Consider the following 19,666-nt stretch of genomic DNA (forward strand, 5'->3'; position numbering starts at 1 on the left):
GGGTCAGAGGGAGAAGCAGATTCCCTGCCGAGCAGGGAGCCCGATGCGGGATTCGATCCCGGGACTCCAGGATCACGACCTGAGCCGGAGGCAGTCGCCCAACCAACTGAGCCACCCAGGCGCCCTAGGCTGACACTCTTGAAAGGGGCTTGTAGATTGTATTCAGACACACATGGCCTTGCCCATGTTATTTCCACTCTGGGCCTTTATCTTCCCTTTGTCCGTCAGGCCTTCTGGCCCAAAAGATGGTGCACTGATGAGAAGGTACTATATTTTGTGCAGTGAAGGTGTTCTCCATGAGGTCAGTCAGGAAGGGAGAGTCTGGCCTAATTTTGAATAAAGTGTTGGTGGTTGTCTGGATGGTCTACCACGTGGTCGTGTCCTCCAGGAACTTCCTGGTCTGAGCTGCTCAGCTGCTGGTAAAGGGTGGGTCCATGCTTTGGGTAGGGATTCTGAGAATCCTCCAATCTCTTTAAATGTCTCCTCTTCACTGATCAGTCATTTGACATTCTGTAATTTCCCCGTTTTAATTAAATGTGGGCATTTTCCATATTCTGCTGCATTCGCTGTGAGGCTTGCTAACTGCTGGTGTTCTGGTGGGTTGGCGTTTTATTGAGTTTTATGGTGATGGAGAGATGACCATGACAATGAAGGCAGTGGTGGCCATTACTTTCAGCACTTAGTCTGTGCCGGGCACTGTTCTAAGTGCCTTCACGTTTTTGAACTCTTTTTATCACTTAATGATTTCATTAAATCAATTCATTTCAGGAAAGAGAAGCAAGACATGGAATCTTGGAAAGGGAGACGAGAGCCGGGGGGGGGCGGGGCAAGAAACTTGCTATTTGTCTTGGAAGAAGTCATGGGTTTGAATCTCAGCCCTGCCAGCAACTACTGACTTTGGGCAAAGTCCCTTCACCTCTGCACCCTCTTCTCTGAAATGGAAATCATGACTCCTGCTTTGTAAAGAATTAAGTGAAATAATGGGTGTAGAAATCCTGCCGATCACTAGACAGATATGGGGTACTGATAGACTGTGTTATTCCTGTCTCACCCCAGTCGCAGGCTTCTGGGAACCTGAGCCGTTTTCCCTGTTAAGGATGCCGTGTAAATGTGTTCTCTCTGCTGGGCCATGCGTTGGGCACTGGGGAATCCAGAGGCACGGCCTCTACCCAAAGAAGATGTGTGCTCCGGCTTGGGAGACAGGTCATAAAAAGATGACTGAATGTACCAGCCAGTTGATCAATACGATTTGAATGGCCCAGGCAATAAGTGCTTTAAGAAAACAGGGGAGGGAGATTGGTCCTGCAGCTGGGGGGAGGTGGGGATGGAGCCGGCAGTGAAAGGGAAGGGCCCTTTCTTTACACAGTGTAGTTTGAAACCAAGCCTTTAGTCACAGCCAGGATGAAGGGGTTCGTAGGGTTGAGTCTGCACCTTGTGGGAAAGGAACACTCTTATCTTTCACGATATGGTTCAAAAAAGACCACCATGAAGTTCCAGTGTGGATCTGGAGTCTAATCCAGAAGGGGGAAAGTTCTGGAGCTTTAGGAGCATTTCCATCTCAGCCCTCCAGCTGGTATCAGACTTCAGTACCGCTGAGCCTCCACTACTGACCCCCATAAACATAGTCTTCCAGATCTGGTCAGGAGATGCTTCTGGAGTGTCTCCCGGGTGCTTGGGTCTTTTGACGGATGAGTTGGGAACAAGTAGCCTTCATTCACATTCTGAATTTGCTGTCCACTGTAGGTTCTGAGCAAAGGCCTGAAGCAAAAGTATGCTGGAAGGCCATCCAGACATCCCACATGTTGGGAGCCTGGGACCAGTTGGCCAGAAGTCCATTTCTCAGACTTCCAGGGTCCCATCAGGTTTGAGCCATGACTGCTGGCTGGTGCAGAGGATGACACAGTTCAGGGGAAGACCACCTTGGCCGTGAGGAAGTTACAGTCCCTACAGGGAAGCTAGACTCAGGGGGGCCCCTTGGTGAGTGTGCAGGACACCGCTACCACATGGTCCTGTCCTCCAGGAACTTCCTGATCTGAGCTGCTCAGCTGCTGGATTGACCTGAGCTCCGCCCCTTCTTTACCCTGACGTGCTCTGATTGACAAGGACCTGCATTTCCTGGGTGCCCTTGCCCTCTGGCCTTCAAGTAGTTGAGCCAGAAGGATGCCCAGCAGGGAGATTGGAAGGTGGGAAGAAGGGACCAGCCCAGGGTATTTGTCCCCAGTCATTCTTGCCTCTCTCAGTGTTTTCTGTGTAAGCTGCCTCTGGGATCCACTCCCATTGGGCAGCCCTTGCTGAACGGCCCCAACTTCTGGTAAACCCATCTCTTCATTTCTCTCTCCTGGTTAGTCCTTGGTGGCCTTCCTTTCCCCCATTTGATCTCACCCATTTACCACCTGTGTCCTCAAATCCCTATATTAAATTACCTCTGTTTTAAATACGTAGATTGGCTTCTCTTTGTCTGGTCCAGATCCTGTAGGGCATACCCCCCCCAGATCAGGCCCGTTAGAGCAATTGGCTGTTCCCACTCTGAATAATCCCATGGGAGCCGTTGTAAGATCGTGGCGGCCCCCGATGGATTCAGGGTACCAGATTTCTCCCCCCTCCCTGCAAAGAAAACAGAATTGTAGAATAATTTCAAAAGAATTTGGCTGTGTAGATTTCTCAGTAGGCATCCATTGGGATGTGAGGAATTAAAATCTTTCTTTTCTTCCCGGGCCTCTCATTTTGTAGGAAAATGGGTGAACTCCTTCCTTTCCAACTATGAGAGGGACTATTTTGACTTTTAAAAAATTCATGCAGTTATTCTCCCCCCTCCCCCTATTTGTCTGGGCTGTTGATCTTGTGATATATTTATAGAGATTGTGGTTGGCTGACCAGGAGTTATTTTGCAATAGGAATTTGTAAGATTTCTACTTTGAGCAAGTGTTCCAGACTTTTCTTTCTTTAAAAAGAGTAAAGTCTTTCTTAGAGTATCTACTTTGCCCTTCTGTAATTAGTCTTGTTTCACAACCAAAGTAAGTCCAGTGTTTTATGCAGGTTTTCCCCCCCCCCCCCCCCCGTGTGGATTTCTTTTGTCTCTGGTCTTCTGTTGTCTTTTGTGTCCCTTTACACTGAATTTTAAAAGGCCACAGCTCCTCTTTCATATAGGAATGTTTTTGCAAATGGGAATGTGGTGACTGGATTAAAGGGTGCTTTGGCGGCCAGGAGACCTGGGTTTCTCTATAAAGGGAGGATATTGGAGTAGTTTAGGGGGCAAGCATGTTACCATCCCCAGCTTTACCATGCTCACTGCAGACATCAGTAATCAATCACAGCACTCTCTCTAGCTGAGCTCTGATGTGGCCCCAGAATCCTTTTCAACACGTTGCCTGGGGGGCCACTAATAATTGATTAGACTTGGCACTGAAAATACAACCCGTTTGCCATTCTTGGGCTAGATGATTCCCTAGACCCCATTCCATCACCATGGTTCTTTATGTATTGGCAGGAAGTTCCTTTAGGTTTTAAACCAATTGACTGACCTTTATTAAGCCCCTTCTGTATGCAGCATAGCTCTGGGTGCTGTGGAGCCCCAGAGAAGCCCTAAACAGTTAGCCACCCTCATGGAAATTTTGCAGTTTGGTGGGGAACAAAGCTGCAGAGGGTGGTATGTTTCTAGGTGTGCTCAGGCACGCCCTTGGTGCTCTAGGAGGTTGTCTTTGTGGTCAGGGAAATCTTTGTGGGGCAGGGCCTGGGATCCAGCCGCTCAGTAGACCACAGTCTGGGTGGTGAGGCAGCATGATCAAAGACAGAGGAAACACAAAAATCAGCAAATTCCAGAACTTAGGAGGGTCCTCAGGGCTCATCTGGTCAAAATCCTCCAATTGATAGGTGGGGAAACTGAGGCTCAGAGGAAAACAGGACTTACCTGAATTTTAATAAATGATAATTATATAGTCAGAGTTCAGTAAATGATAAATCATTTAATTAAAACTATTTATAGAGCATTTACTGCGTACCAGGCATTGTTTTGAGAGCTTTATAAATGTTAACTGATTTAGCCCTACGTAACCTTGTGTGGTGCATACTATCATTATCCCTGTTTGACAAATGAAGAAACTGAGTCTCAGAAAGTTAAGTGACTTCCCCAGTGTCACATGGCTCGTAAGTGGTGGAGTCCAGGCTTGAACCCTGGCCATCCAGCTCCAGAGTCTATGTGGGGAGATACTGTGCCGAGTAAACCCCGCTGGAGCGATTGGAATATGTTTGGGTTTCTTTTTTTTTTCTTTCTTTTTTTTAAGATTTTATTTATTTATTTGACAGAGAGAGACACAGCGAAAGAGGGAACACAAGCAGAGCAAGTGGGAGAGGGAGAAGCAGGCTTCCTGCCGAGCAGGGAGTCCGACGCGGGGCTCGATCCCAGGACCCTGGGATCATGACCTGAGCCGAAGGCAGACGCTTAACGACTGAGCCATCCAGGCGCCCCGGTTTCTTTGTTTTTTAAATGTATTAATTTTACTCACCACCATCAGTGTAATCATGTTGACCTCCTCCAGATCTGTGGCTCATGTAGCATTGTTAGCACTAGCTGAGCATGTTACGGACTTTTTACCCCCTTATCCACCCAGCAGTTGTGTTTCATGGGGATTTTTCCTCTCTTTTACATCAGGGGAAACTGAGGCTGAGAGGTGATGTTTCTTGAGCCCAGTCACAGAGCTACTTCCGGGCAAAATTTGAACCCAGGCTGCCTGACTCCGGATGGCGGAGCTGGAAGGTTTCTGAGAGGCCGTCAGTCCAGCAGCCTCGCTGGGCAGGTGGGTGGTTGGGAGGGGCGGGGGGGGGGGGGGACACATGGGCAGAATTTGCCTGTGGCAGCAGTCGGAGGAAGCGGTCTCCTGGCCTGGGGATTGCTGCTCTTGCTGTCTGCGCATGGTGGCATCACCGCGGCGTCACCATGGCCACGGTCACAGGAGGCCCGAGCCCTTTACTTTGATCTCCTTGAAGAGACTTGAGGAGTAGCCTTTTCCTTTACTGCCTTTCTTAGAAATACTTAAGGGGGTGACTTAAGAACCCCATCCCCCAAGTCTAGGTTCACTAATTTAGAGCTTGCAACTTTCTCTGTTTATAATAGGTTTTTTTCTCCCCCTTGTGAAGCAAAAAAGTTTTTCTTTCTTTACTGGCCGCCCCCCCCCCCCCCCCCCCCCCCATCTGAAGCGAATATTTATCACATATTTAATGAGTAATCTGAGTCTTGGCTTGGTTCGGCTGTACCAGGACATGGTTTATGGCTGATCTGGTTTTAACTTGCTCCAGGCGGTTTTCCCTGGAGTTTTCTGTAAAATCATAAACCTGGAGAGAGAATTTTTGTGGAATCCAGTCACATGACTCGCTCTTTTGTAAATTGAGAGATTAACTGTGTGACTGTAAGGAACTGAGACGCATTTCTTTTTTGGAAAGAAAACAAACAGAGCAGCATTTATGCACGCAGAGGAGCGTGTCCACTCTTAAAGATGGGGAAGTCACTCGCCAAGGTCACCCTGCCGGGCCTTGGAGGTATCATGGCTAGGGTTTGAGGACACGGACTTGGAATCAGAGTGTTGGGGTTGGAGGCCTGGCTGAGCCTCTTTCCAGCTGGTCCCTGCCCTCTGCAAGCCTCGGGGACCTGACCTGACCTGGACTGCAGGACTAGGGACCGTCCCTACCACCCAGGGTGATTGAGAGGATTCAGTGGGGCAGTATACCCAGTGCCCGAGCCCAGGCCTGGGATACAGGAGGTGCTCAATACATGCTGGCTGCCCCAGGGTTGCTGGTATTCTCCCCGTTGGGGGCCCTTCATGCTGGACTAAAATACAAGCCAGCACTATGTGGCTGTGAGGCTCTGCCCTGAGCATGTGACTGATGAGCTCATTTAGTCCTCACAGTAGCCCGGGAGGGGGGCACCAGCATCACTCCCATCTTACAGAGGAAGGAACTGAGGCACCGAGAGGCCAAGGTCCCCACTCGCAAGTCACTCGCAGTGACTCCCAGTGACCGCTGGTGGCCTTCTTCACAATTTATTCTCGGGGCCTAAGGATTTTGACTGCTGGTCCTGGGGAGGGAGACCAGGCCTCATCTGGCCTTAGCTCGGGCCCCAGCTGACCCTTCTGGGATGCTGGCATCAGCCCTTCACTGGTCTTTTTTTTTTTTTTTTTAAGATTTTATTTATTTACTTGAGAGAAGGTGAGAGCATGAGAGGGGTGAGGGTCAGAGGGAGACGCAGGCTCCCCACCGAAGAAGGAGCCCGATGCGGGACTCGATCCCGGGACCCCAGGATCATGACCTGAGCTGAACGCAGCCGCTTAACCAACTGAGCCACCCAGGCGCCCCAGCCCTTCAGTGGTCTTAATGCCTCTGTGTTCCTGTCCCCCCCGCCCCGCAGCCTTTTTGCAGATACAGTTCTGACCATGTTTCTCCCGTGCCTGAAGCCCCTCATGTTGGGTGAGAGGTGGAAGGGAACTCCTCATAGTTTCTCTGTAACTCTGTTAGAATTATTTTAATATAAATAAAACAAGCAAACAAACCCCAAAACCAATAACCTTGCTGGACCTGACCCCAGGAGCAGCCTCCCCCTTTCGGACGCAGCCGAGAACCCGTTGTGATCCAGCGCAGCTGGGCAAATAGAATTTATGCACTTGAAACACCCAGGAATTCTCATGGATCCTTTAGAGCCCTGTGTAGACTGTGGGCTCTACCCATGCTGGGAATGAGAACGAGGCTTGGGGTGTGGGCGGCGAGGCCTGCGCGGCAAGCCTGGGGGAGGCTACTGCCCCTCCTGCCGGAGTCAGGCCCCGGGTGTGGAGGTAGCTTCATCTCTCACTGCTGTGTCTCCCAGGTGCCCAGGTCTGTGCCTGGAGGAGACCAGGTCCTCTGTGAACAGTCTTAAGACCAGAGTTTCTCAAAAGCTGCCATCATTTATCTGTTTTTAAACCTGCCATTTATTGAGTGACTGCTGCATGCCTGGTCTGCCCTGGGTACTCCTCACTCGCTGTCTTAGGTGATCCTTGGCGCTCCCAGTAGCCCTTCGTTCCAGAGCTTTCTCTCCTCCACTGCTGTCCCCAACCATTGTCATCTTCCCTGGAAGATGACGGTGGCCTCCACGCTGGGCTCCCTGCCTCCATCCTGCAGCCAGTGGTTGCTTCGAGAGGTGCACGAGCCTTCAGGGCAGCCCGTGGAGCCTTGGAGGGAAGCCCGAAGTCCTGTGCCTGGTTTGCAGGTGCTCTGTAATCACTGGCTGTTGATGGTCCGACAGAGACGGTCATGACTGTGGTGGTGGTGGTGGAGATGATGATGATGATGTCAGCATTAAGGTCCTGCTGTAGTCCGTCCGATTGTCCACCAGAGAGGGAAGGTCCTGCCCGCACCTGGAAAGGCCTGTGAAACTGGTAGAACCGTGTTGGTACCATCCCTAGGAAGACTGATTTATCTCTTGACACTTGACCTCAGCAAGGGCTTGGTTTTCCCTTGTAGTTGGAAACTTGGCCAGTTGATGTTACGTCTGGGCCTCCCTTGACCTCCGGGCTCTGGCCTGGGGTCTGATCAGAGCCTGGCCATGTCAGTGGGCTGGTCCCTTCCTCCAGAGGTAACAGCCTTCAGAGAAGGCTGTAGCCCTGCAGGCTTCAGGGACCCAGGCTTCCCTGCTGGGTAAGATGGTGCCCTTCTCTTGGCTCCTTGGCACCCAGCTTGTATTCGCTTTATTTGCATCTAGACCGTACATTCCCCCCTGGTGAGCAGGAGCTCCGTGTGCCCTGTTCCAGCATCCCTCCCTCAGGGAAGCTCTTCCTGACCCCACAGTCTCATCGGATGCCATTGTCAAAGATGCTCGTGGAGTCTAGGCCTTCGTCTTGAGAGCACGTATCTCAGTTGGTAATTATAAATTGATAGTGTGAAATAATTAAGTCATCACTGCCTGTCTCCCCCACTGTTCTTGTTGCTGTGTGTTCCCAGTAACAACTCCGGTGTCCAGCATGCAGTAGGCACTTAATAGATAGTATTTGGGTGAATGACGAGGAACCATGTCGGAGTCCACATCGGTCCTCCCATGGCCTCTCTCAGAATCGCACGTCTACTGTGCAAGGTGCGAATACCCATTGAAATACCCACTTCTTTTAACTGCGAGTCTTCTCCAGCAGCCTCCCCTTCAGCTTGGACCCCTGAGCCGTCTGCGGCCTTGAGTAACCACGTTCAGGTGGAAAGCAAATACAGAATTAAAAACCAAGCACCACATGCTAGAAACGTATCACTGAAACTGATCTGAGAAGGAAGGTCTAGTTAGGGAATTTATAATATATTTCGTTTCCTGGGAGTGGGATCCTCTGTAACGTGCAAAGCTGTTGTTTGGCATTGGCACAGTGCCCTTAATAGGTGTTTTATGAGAACACCCCGTGAACAAAAGCAGGGGCGGCCTGTGCCCGAGTTGGGGCCTGATGGTTCAGTAGGCAAAGTTCACCTCCATTGTTTGGGGCCAAGTTTGACTTGTTTCTTCTCAACACCAAGGGCCAAGCGTGTAGAGGAAATGGCCATTGACTTGGGTGAGAAGGTGGGTGAGCCCTGGCCAAGCCACTGACCTGCTGTGTGACCTTGGGCAAGTCACTGGGCCCCTCTGGGCAGTTGGCCAATTCTTGGTCAAAGGGGGATGGATAGTTAAGCTGCAGCGTCTCCTTCACAGGGTTATTGAGAGGATTTGATGTGGTGTGACCATCCGTGGAAGATGCTCTGCCAGATTCATCTTCTCATGGGCCAGAGGGATACAGGTCCTTTATTCTTGGTGCGGAGGCCAAAGATCTTTGGAGTCTGCTGTCACAGCCCAGATCCGGTTTATCAGGCGGTCCTCTTGGTCTTACCTTCCAGGATAGTCAAAACCCACTTCCTCACCCCCTTGCTGCCACTCCCCTGGTTCCAACCACCTTCATCTTTGACCTGGGCCGTGGCAGTGACCTCCTAACTGGCCTCCTGCCGGCTTCCCCCCTTGCCCTCGGTCCATTCTCAACATAGCAGCCAGAAGGCACTTTTTAAAGTGGAAGTCAAATTACCTCACTTCGCCAAAACTTTCCAGTGGCTTTCCAGGGTACGAGCCTCAGGCCTGCAGTGGCCTCTAAGGCCCTGCATGGGCCAGCCTCCCTTACCTCTCCCCTTCTCCTCCTCACTCATGACATCCTTGCTGTTCGAGGAGCACACCTGGCACACTCTGGCCCTTGGGTCTTTGCCCTGGTTGGTCCCTTTTCCCTCCGGGACACCAATTCCCTTACCTTCCGTTGTTTGCCTACTGATCACCTGACTTAAAATTGCAGCCTATGGCCCCTCCCTTGCCCCAGCACTCTGATTACTCTTCCCCTTCTCTGTTTTTCCCTCACAGAACTGATGACTTTCTAGCATAGGATATATTATACTAATGTACTCCACCTAATGCTGCTGTCTCCCCCACCTTGAATGTAATCTCTCTGAGGGCAGGGATATATCCCAACTGCCTAGAACAGTGTCTGGTGCATAGAAGGAGCTCATTAAATACTTTTGGGGTGAGTGAATGACTTTCCCTGATTTGAGTCTTGTGCTTCAGTGCGACAGACAGAAAGTTCAGGTTCAATTGTGGGGATCCATTGGTTGTTGGAAAGGAAAGAGGTGTGTAAATGAGGCTCTAATTGTTTGGGACCCACTGTCCTACCATCCTCAGTAAGTAGTGGGAGACAGTGGTCCTCTCAACAGGGTCCGGGGCTCTGGCAGGTGCATCAGTGCCTCCTGCACGCCTCCAGGTGAGTGCCCTTGGCCTCCCTCACTGCTGAGGCTGAGCGTTTTCCTACCGGGTCAGTGGTATCTGTTGGTAATATAAAACAGTATTTTAATATTCAAACATAACGTATGTATGATGTACTCAGGCATGTTTTGGAGTAATGTGCGTTTCATACTTGTGAATATAACATTCACATGACTTAAGAAAGAATACAAGACCTGAAAGGCATTTGAGCATGCAGGGAAGTTCTCTCATGGGTTCACATTCACTCTTCCCTTCCAAGGGTGGAGAGAAGCCAAGAAGCAGTAAATGTCGGGGATTTGGAATTGTCCACCGGTGGATTTGAGGTTGTCCATCCAAAGCTGAGCTGTCACAGTAGGCTTTCAAGGAATATTTGTTGAATGAATAAAGGAGTGATTGATTATTTAAGATCAGTTCTATTTCATCCTGGTTGCCAGTGTAGTTCATTATTCATTTAAGCAACTTCGTGGTCCTTGTTTCCTGAGAAATAATAAGTAAGGGATTCAACCCTGTTTGCTGAATATTTGCCTTGTGGCAGGCCCCAAGCTGGGTGCTGGAGTCATGGCCCTGTGTGGGATGTGGTCTTCGTCCAGAAGGAGCGCACGGTCTGGGTGGACATAGGTGCTCCAGAAACTGTGGTCCTCATCCCGTAGAGTTGGTGAAAAGGGCTGGTGGTGGCGGGTTAGGAGTGTTGGGGGAACAGTGAACGGAGACACGTCAAATCTGGCAGGGGAGATGGGGGAGTCGCTGATGTGTCCCAAGAGGAAGCAATTTTTGCATTGCGGTGGGGGAGGGAGAAGGCAAGATCCTCATTACACCACCATGGAAATGTGCTTCGCCAGGTCTGTCCTGGGCTTGACTGGCCGAGGCACCATCTTGGAGATGCTTTCTCCAAGATGGTGGCCCTCCTCCATTCTCTCAGAGCTCAGGGGACCATGAGCACCCACATTCGCAGTGGCACCTCAGCCTCACCGAGTCTCTGGCTCGGTTCTCTTATCGCAGAAAGGCATTTCATTCTTCGAGATCAGGCAGCCAGGACCCAAGGAGCTGTTTTCCTCCATTGTGCAAGCATGACAAATCATTAATTTTTGATTGATTTGCTTAGAACTATGGGCGCCCCAGCATTCTTTCCGCCGCTGAACAGCTGTATAACAAATGAATATATCAGTGTGCACAAAAGATTGCAGATCTAAGAGAAGCAATTACATTGGCCACCCTCCCCCACCCTCGCCCCTTCCCGTGCAGTAAAGGGAGTAAATTTTTACCAGAAATTCCTCAAGTGGCTTTAAAAAAAAAAAAAAATACCTTTTTATAATTGAATTAAATCTTTATCTCTTCATCTTTTGCAGCAGATTTCCAAACACATACCAGTTCCCCATGTGCTTGGGTTCCAAGCATCCAGGAGGAATCTTTAATAATGAAATTTCAACTCGTGAATTAAAACCAAAATGAAAAAAACGGGGGAAAAAAAAATTCTACCCCTCCTTTTTGCTTTTTTTTTTCCTTTTTTTTTCCTTTTTTTTTTTTTTTTGGTCGCTGCTGTTCCTTTAAGATTTTGGAACCGTAGCAGTGCACTAAATGTGACCTCCATAACTTTTAAATTAAGAATTTATGCTGGCTTGAAATTTATGAAATATTTCAGCATGAAAGAAAGCCTTTTCCCTCAGGAAAATTGAGCAATAAATCACAGCACTGTGGATTTACTGCCCTAGAGCCAGCGAGAGATAGGATTTTTTTTTTTTTTTTTTTTTTGCTTCATTCTGAAAAAAAAATGTAATCATATAAGACAGCTTAGCTGCTATCCTCCCACTCTCTAGAATTTTTAATTTCAGCTGTTTCTGCTTGGATTTATTTCCAATATTCCTGCTCGGCTTTTCAATTTCCTCAGTTATTAAATTTTAATTCAGTGCATTAGCATTTAAATTAAAAAAGGGTTTATTTTATCGAAATCGCTGGCCAGCCCCCATCCCGTAGCACACGAATTGCCTGTTTCTGCCATTTGCACAAAATGTGAAATGCAGCTAATGTCCTACAACTTACATTTGCACAAATTCAGAAATAAAATTTCTGGGTTTGGAATAACATTTTCTTTCCAAGAAAATCCTTAATAGGAGAATGGAAAAGAACAACTTAACATTCATTTGGGAGGGAAGAGGAGGGTCGAATGAAATCAAAAATAGCTTTGCCCGGGTCCTACGCAGAAACTGGTGTAGAAGGAATGGATGGGGTGGCAAAGGGGGGGCGGGCAGGTGCCCTTATGGAGAGCTGGGGAGGTGGATGCCTGTACCCTCCCACCCCCCGTATAAGCGTGAGGAGGAGGGTCTCTCGTGGGCCCACTGTGCCCTGCCCCATTTCACTTGCCATAGCAGAGTTTGGTTAAGGTTGGGTCAGCTCCACATACAATCACAGAGATGAAGGGCAGCAGGAGATGACCTGATTTAACTCTCATGCCTCCCTCCTGTCCCGTTTGTACCAGTGAGAATCTCAGGTCCAGGGAAGGGAAGGAGCCTGCCCACCGTGAGACCGGGACAGAGCCAGGCGGAGCTGCATCTGTCGGAGCACTTGGTCCGGTGGTAGCCACAGTAGAGTTCCCATTGCTTAAGCGGTGGCCTGCGATTGGCACCTATTTAGCTATACCACCATGTCTGATGTCGTTTCGACCAGCCCTTTGGAGGAAGCGGCAGAGCTGTGGGGTCTGGTGGACATTCATGGGATGCCGGCCTGCAGCACAGGATTCAGATCATACCCTGAGACAGGCCAGGAGACCCCTAGGGACAGTACAAGGTCAGCCCTGCGCCTCTCGCTAATCTGCTGTGTGATCGGTACTTAGTCCACACTAGGTAGTTTTACCCGCGCTATCTCGCCAGTCCTGGGAGATCGGTCGTGGGATTGGCATGTTGCCATTTTGCACGTGGGAAAACCGAGGCCTTGAGAGTGCAGGTGGCTTGCCAAGAATCCTAGGCTAGGAAACGGCAGAACCAGGGCGCCAAACGCAAGACCATGTATCTGATGCTACACCGTGTGCTGTTCAGTTCAAACCGGGAATCAGGTCAGGTTACACTGGGTAAAGGTGAGTTTGTGGTTTAGGTTGAATCAGGAAATTGCTGGTGTTAGACCATTCGGAAAATGGCCATGTCAGAGGGTCAGCTTCGTTCAAGCGGTAGGTAGTTGCGAGGACACGGACAGAGCTGGCCTGGCATCTCACAGATCTCTACAATTGAGGGTCAGTGCCCTTGGCACTGTGAGCTTGGAGGGGGGGTGCTGAGAGGCCGTCTGCTGTCGTCAAGGTGGGTCTGGACTCAGCCAGGCCCATGTGCCATGATCAATGGGCGCTGTGATACAGACACATGGGAGCTTGGACATCTCTCACTTGGGCCCGTTGTCCATGTATACGCCCACCCGCATCAGCTCCCCGGATCCGCCGGTAACCGGGCACATCACACCTGCCCAGGTGGTGCTCCTCCTCCCAGCAGCTCCATTTCTCCTGTTGCTCCACCTGAGTTTGCAAGGATTTGTTTGGACAACTGTTTGTACATTTTTAGCATTTTGTCTTTATTTTATAAAAATCGGTGGAAAACAAAAGTGAGTGTCGTCACTGGTGGTGGCAAGAAGCACAAGCATCACAAACATAATAGAAGGAAAACGGAGGTGGAGATGACTAGGTGTGCCAGAGACAGAGCATCTTTTCTTCTCCCCAGCCCCGTGTTCACTGTCCACATGTGGTCGACTCTGGGTGAAACTGGGAAGGAAAAGGCCAGAGGAAAAAAAAAACACACACACACAAATATGTGCGAAATGCTAGAAATACATGCCCTGAGTTGAGTCTGAAAGATGAGAGATCATTTGGGATTTTACAATTTTTTTTTTTTTAAGCTCTCTGGGGCAGAATTTCCACCCCTTAACCACTTTTGCCTCTTCTGATATAAAGATTAAAGGAACTTCTTCCCATTCACTTTCCATAGAAGTTTTGAGGAATGCAAGATGTTGGAGGGAGGCTGTAATTGATCCTGTTCTTTTGCACCCAGTGAAATGATATGCAAACCATTTTCCGCTTTCTTGTTTCTGCCACTGAAATAATACACCAGCATCCCATTAATTTTTCCCTCCCAGGCCTCACATTTCTACCTCCTTATTTGTCCTTCGTCTTTGCATTTCCCTCGTGTGGACAGCGGGGGCTGTGTGGGTTTACCTCATTTCCCAGTTGGCTCTTCTGAATGTTGGTGGGAGAGAAGATATTCCAGAGCTGAGGAAAGTGGGCACGGGAGTGACCCAGACCTGGGCACGTAGCTGTGGGCTGTTGGACGAATGACTTAAAATTCTTTGACTCTCGTTGCCTCACTTGTAAAATGGGGATATTGTGTACCTGTGTTGGGGGACCCATCAGGAGGGTTGAATAAGAAGCATTAAATGTGCATACACCGGCACCCCAGGGGAGGTTAGCTAGGGGATGGAGTCTGGATACCCCTGGGAGCCAGGCTGGACGACTGGGTGTAAGGCAAGAGGGAGCGGTGGGGACTGTGGAGAAGCAGGCATGGCAGCTCTAGCTGACTGTGGTCATGTGTGACTGAGTGCTGCTTTCACTCCCTGAAATCGGGCCTTCTTTTGGTGAAATCCTTTGATTTTTCTGTATTGACTGTTTGAATTGAAGTCTGCCATCTGGTTTTGCCAGTTTGCAACTTCTCGAAAACACGCGTCAGAAGGTAGCTGCTGTCGTTTTTTATTTTAGATCCGCAATTCTGAAATTCAAAAAACTTGAAAACAGAAAGATTTTTTTGTAATTGATGAGGTGGCAGGACTTGACCTGAAGGGAGAAGAGACTAATTCTGTCTTCATTTATCCTCCATAGGGCTGACTGCATGAGTTTCACTGTGGAAATACCACTGTGCTTGAGTCCGGGGTTGGGGACGGGGTGGGTGGGGGGCTACCCAAATCCTGCCAGGGTTGTTTCAAAATACAGAACACACGCACTACATTACCTTTCTAAACTTGGAAGGATTCTGAATTTGGAAACATGTGTGTGCCAGAGTTTGGAACCTGCGTTATTCTAACTGTGGTTACTGTTATTATAAATGCTCTGACAAAGCCAGGGAATGCATCTACGACCCGGGCTTTCTCTCCATGTGTACAGCATTCTACAGCCTCTGCAGCAGAGGTCCCCCCCAGCACTGGCCTTGGGGGTCAGGAACCCCAGGTGTTTGTCATTCAGTCCTCCTGAGACTTCAGGCAGCTCCCTCCTGGCGCAGGGCCTCAGTCTCTCCATCTGAACCCGAATTTTATGATTTCTGAAATTTTCATTTGGTCAGCCTTATCTCCCCATCCCCCTCCCCAACCCCAAATAAAAGAGATTAAGAACCGGCACTCTCTTGTCTCTCCCTGCTTAGTGGGGTTGGGGGACAGAATATTTTAACATAATAGGATTTTCCCCCTCCGGTTGGTAGGAATAAATCTGCGGCTACTGTTTTATTGGAAATCCCAGATGAAAATAAAAATGATGCAATTCAATCTCCGATTTAGCTGGTTACTTACTTTTCACTGAGTCCCCAGGGCCCTGTGGTTGCTGGGTTTGTGTTGGCAATGGGTGCTCAGCTGGATTTAAAGGGCCAAGCAAATTCCGGGGGTGGGGGGTGCAGGGTGAGGGTGTAGGGGTGTCCTGACTCCCTCTTACCACTAGGGGCAGATTTTCCCAGCCCGCAAGAATGGAGCAGGGGCTTGTGCTCGCTCTCCCCTCTGTCTGAAGGCTGGTGTTGAGGGGGAGCTTGGTGGGGTGGCAGTGGGTAGAATCTGGGTTTCCCCCCTTGGCTGATGCAGGTGTTTTGGGTTTCTTTTGCAGGCTGACGGAGCCAGTGCAGCTGGAAGGAAAAGCACCGCGAGCAGGTACACTCCCTTTCCCTTGCCCCCAGTTGTACCCCTTCCTCTCCCCATTTCACAGCCAACTGCCACCTGTCTCTGAAAGGGGATGGATGCGTGGTCCAGGCCGGCTCCCTTGGCTGAGAAGTATGCATACTTCCCCAGGGGAAGTGCGATTATGGGCAGCACTTTGCAGCCCTCCTGGTACCCTCTCTGAGCACCCGTGAGTGCACCAAGGATGACTAGGTCCCCAACAGGCCTTTGGGCACTCAGGTCGGGAGTAAATGAGAGGTGAAGCACAAGAGCGGGCAGGAGGACCGGGCTTGAATCCCATCTTGCAATCCCCCTGCTGTGTGGTGACCTCCGGAGCATCCCGACCCATCCTGGTCTGGAACCCACTGGCCCAGCTTGGGTCCTGTGCTCATTTTCCTGAACCAGTCACCCCACAGCAAGGGGAGGAAATACTCTGCTTAGCCAGCCCGGGGTTGTGTCCTCACCCTGGGAGCTGGCAGGAGATGGGAGGGGGGTGGCCCCTAAAGGAAAGCTGGGCTGTCATTACCAGAGAAGGCGGGAAGCTGGGGCAGCCGCATGACCTTTACTGGGGGCCACCTGGGCACATTGGAGGCAGGAGGAAGGCAAGGGGCAGACCAGAGATGGCGCTCCAGACCACACACACACACACACACACACACACACACACACACACACGCGCGCGCGCGCGCGCGCGTGCACATGAGATGTGGAATAGCTCTTGGATTACCTCCTGGAGGTGGGGGCAGAGGAATGTGCCATGTAGCCCACGAACACTAGTTCTTTAGAATGTTGAGAGATTTTTGTGGACAAAAGGAAGTTTGTGGCCAGGCAAGTTTGAAGGATAGTAGGTTAAACAAAGTTAACAGATTTCTTTGTGGAGGGACCTCTTACTTAGTCTTTCGTGGGCTAACGTGTGTGCTGGAGGACATCGGAGAGGAGAATGCCATGTTTCCCAAACTTGCCTAACCATGGAACCCTTCTGTCGAAGTTCGGCTGTGGAGCAAGTATTCTTGGAACGTGCTTTGGGAAACCACAGGGGAGCCGTTGCTCTTTGAGAAAGAGTAACATGTTTGGCTGTGTGTTTTGGGAAGATCACCCGGGGACCCCTCTGCAGGGTGGATTGGAGGTGGACAGAATGGAGGCAGAGATGCCAGGCTGGAGGTCATTGAGATCCGCACCACCAGCACAGCCTGGCTCCCCCCCACCTCCTCATGTGTCAGTCTACCCCTTGCTCAGTCTGTCTTAGCTACCCTGACCTTTCTGTACATCTCACACTCTAAGCCAGGGGTCGAGCAGCTTTACCTGTAAAGGGCCAGATAGTAAATACTTGGTGCTTTGAAGGCCGTAGGTCTCTGTGGTGACCTTTCTCTGCCAGGGCCTGTGTCGGGGTTTGCCAGCCCCTGGCCTCAACTGACTGTCGCCCGACAGCCTTTGCAGCTGCTGTTCCCTTTGCCTGGCATGTTCTTTCTCTGATCTTCTTTCACGTCTTGACTCCATCCTGCCCTCAGAGAAACCTTCCCTGCACCTCTCCTTGAAGGGCCTGTGGCCGGTGTCCCTCCTAGGCTCGTCACGCTCTTTCTTTATTGCACGTGTTTGTGTAATTTTTGTAGCTTCTCCCCTTAGGGTGCCAGATCCATGGGCAGAAACCTCTAGCAGGTGGACAGTGTTAATGGGACAGATACCCTGAATGGGATGGAAGGAGAAGTGGGGCTGATGTAGGGGCTGGCAGTGTGGGCTGGAATGGAGGGGTGGGCCACCAGGCTTGGGCCTGTGCCCGCTGGCAGGGACGGATGGGGCCAGCAGCTGCCCAGTGCCTTGTGTCTCTCTCCCGGGCCCCTGGTCGTGGGGTTTTGTGTGAGGAGCAGTACATGATGAGGCTGTGGTCTATGGGGGCAGTGGGGGTCCCTAGACTGTGGGTGCCTGGACGGGCTTCCTGGATTGGAATGTCGGACTGGAAGGGCCCTTGGGGTTTGTCTAGTCCCACCCTCTCTTTGGACACAAGGGGTGGGACGGCCCTGCTCAAGGTCATGTGATGAATAAGGGGCTGTGTCAGGCCTTGAACCTGCCAAAGCAGGGTACTTTCTCTACCCACCAGTTCTGTGCTTGAGTGAGGGTCTGGCCAGCTTCTCCCACTGTCTTCCATGATCATTGAGCACCTGCTGTGATGGATTCAAGGCGAATGTAGTCACCCTTGAGTGTCTATAGAAGCGGACAGAGGCAAACCTCCCATCTGTTTCTCATGACTTTCATGCGGGGGGTCGTCCTTTCCCTTACTTTCTGTTGCATGAATTTCTCTCACACCAGGTCAGAAGACAACAGACAGGTTCCTCCATAGTGGTAGTAGGTGCCCCAAGTTCTGAACTGAGTCTTACCAGCTGTGGGCTGCAATCGGCATGCGAAGAGTGCAGGGATAGATTAGCGATGCCTGCCTTGGTCAGAGGACGGTGAGGATGGCATGTGTGCCATCTCTTTGCCCTGCCCAACTAGCCTAGGCTTGCACGTACTCAGTGTTACCACCACAGTGCTAGAATATGCACCAGGGAGGGCCAGCCCAAGTCTCAGGGTTGTGTGTGACTTGAGACATAAAGAAGAAATTTCTAATGACTACCATTTCAGTCAGCACTTACATGTCAGGCTCTGAGCTAAGTGATTTAATTTATTGTTAACTTACGTAGTCTTTGTGGCAGCCCTATGAAGGAGGTTCTCTTATCATTCCCACTTTACAGATGAGGAAGCTGAGGCACAGAGATGTGTACGGGCCTCAGGCTGCCCAGTGGGAAGTGAGTGATGGAGCCAGGCCGCCTCCCCAGGTCCGACTTCCCTGATTTGTATGCTTAACCACCATGCCCTCCGCCTTCTCGGGATGAAGTGGTCAGTTAGCAGATGTTACAGGAGTCTGTTAGAGGCCAGGGGCTGTGCCATGGGCTAAGGGCTTGTCAAGAAGGCGGGGACTTCGAAGGAGCTCAACAAGTCTGTTTATATTGATTATATAATTAAAGCTGATAGAGCATCTTTGAGAAATCTAAACAGTGTTACTATATCGTGACCCAGCATTCAGTCTGAGAAGTGAATTATGCATTACACGTCAAGAGAACATTAACACGGGCCTAAGCTGAGGCCACTTGTGAATTTGACCCTGGCCTTGGCCTTGTAGGGTTTAGACTTGTCGGCACTGGGTAGAGTGTTAGACGCATTTAGTCCCTGTTGCAGATGGAGAAACACAGGCGTGAGGCTCTTCGACCCTGGCTGGGAGTGACCTTGAAGGATCCCCAGCCCTCTGATGCGGGCCTCCAGTCTGGTTTGTACCACGGAGCACTTGGTTGTTGCGCCAGGGTCTGCTTTCTTCCCAGCGCCTGTCTTTGGCCCAGAACACCTGATTTTGTTACTTTTCCAGAGGGCCTCTGGCTGAGCCCCAAAACCAACAGCATGGACTACTAAGGAATTAGTATTAAATTGAGGGGGACGAGGAGAGGTGGTGTTTCTGATCCTAAGAAACAACCAAATGTGGTTTGGTTTACTTCTCTGTAACCCAACCTGGGTCGATTTTACAGGACCAGTGATCCCAGCAGTTGAGGTTAATGCTGACTTGGTGTGCAGGTTACAAATCATGGAGCGCAACGGCAGCCAAGCCTCACTTATGCTAAGAGGCGTGGGGGCTGTGGGGCCTTAACTGGGGAACATTCTAAAGGAAGTGCAGTTTTTATAATCGAGTAAAAGTAGCTACAGGCTTGTGGTAATGAAGAATTCTGCCCTTTTTTTGTCAGTTGAAGGTTTTCACAGCTGATAGGGTTCTGTAGATGAGAGGATGGAGTAACTGTCTCTCTCATTTTGGAGATAAGGAAACCAGGGATAGAAGAGGTTAAGGGACTCATTTGTTTGCTGTGTGGACCAGTCACCTAACAAGCAGTCGGGATCTTGTAGTCATATTTGGGGCAGGGTGGGGGAGCGATAAGACCAAATCTCTTTCATTGGTTCATTCCACAAATACATAGCGCCTACTAAGTGCCAGGATCTGACCTTGGT

At 50.3% G+C, this 19,666-nt stretch overlaps 1 protein-coding gene across 1 annotated transcript in view; it reads left to right on the plus strand.

Moving 5' to 3' along the window:
- Nucleotides 1-19,666, plus strand: part of ZNF618 (zinc finger protein 618) — a 177,460-nt gene that overhangs the window by 84,670 nt on the left and 73,124 nt on the right. The window contains exon 2 of the mRNA XM_021691432.1: nucleotides 15,594-15,637. Within this exon, the coding sequence (XP_021547107.1) occupies nucleotides 15,594-15,637 (44 nt within the window). The remainder of the gene's footprint in view (nucleotides 1-15,593; nucleotides 15,638-19,666) is intronic.

The sequence above is a fragment of the Neomonachus schauinslandi genome, chromosome 13 (genome assembly GCF_002201575.2).
Source record: "Neomonachus schauinslandi chromosome 13, ASM220157v2, whole genome shotgun sequence".
Lineage (NCBI taxonomy): Eukaryota > Metazoa > Chordata > Mammalia > Carnivora > Phocidae > Neomonachus > Neomonachus schauinslandi.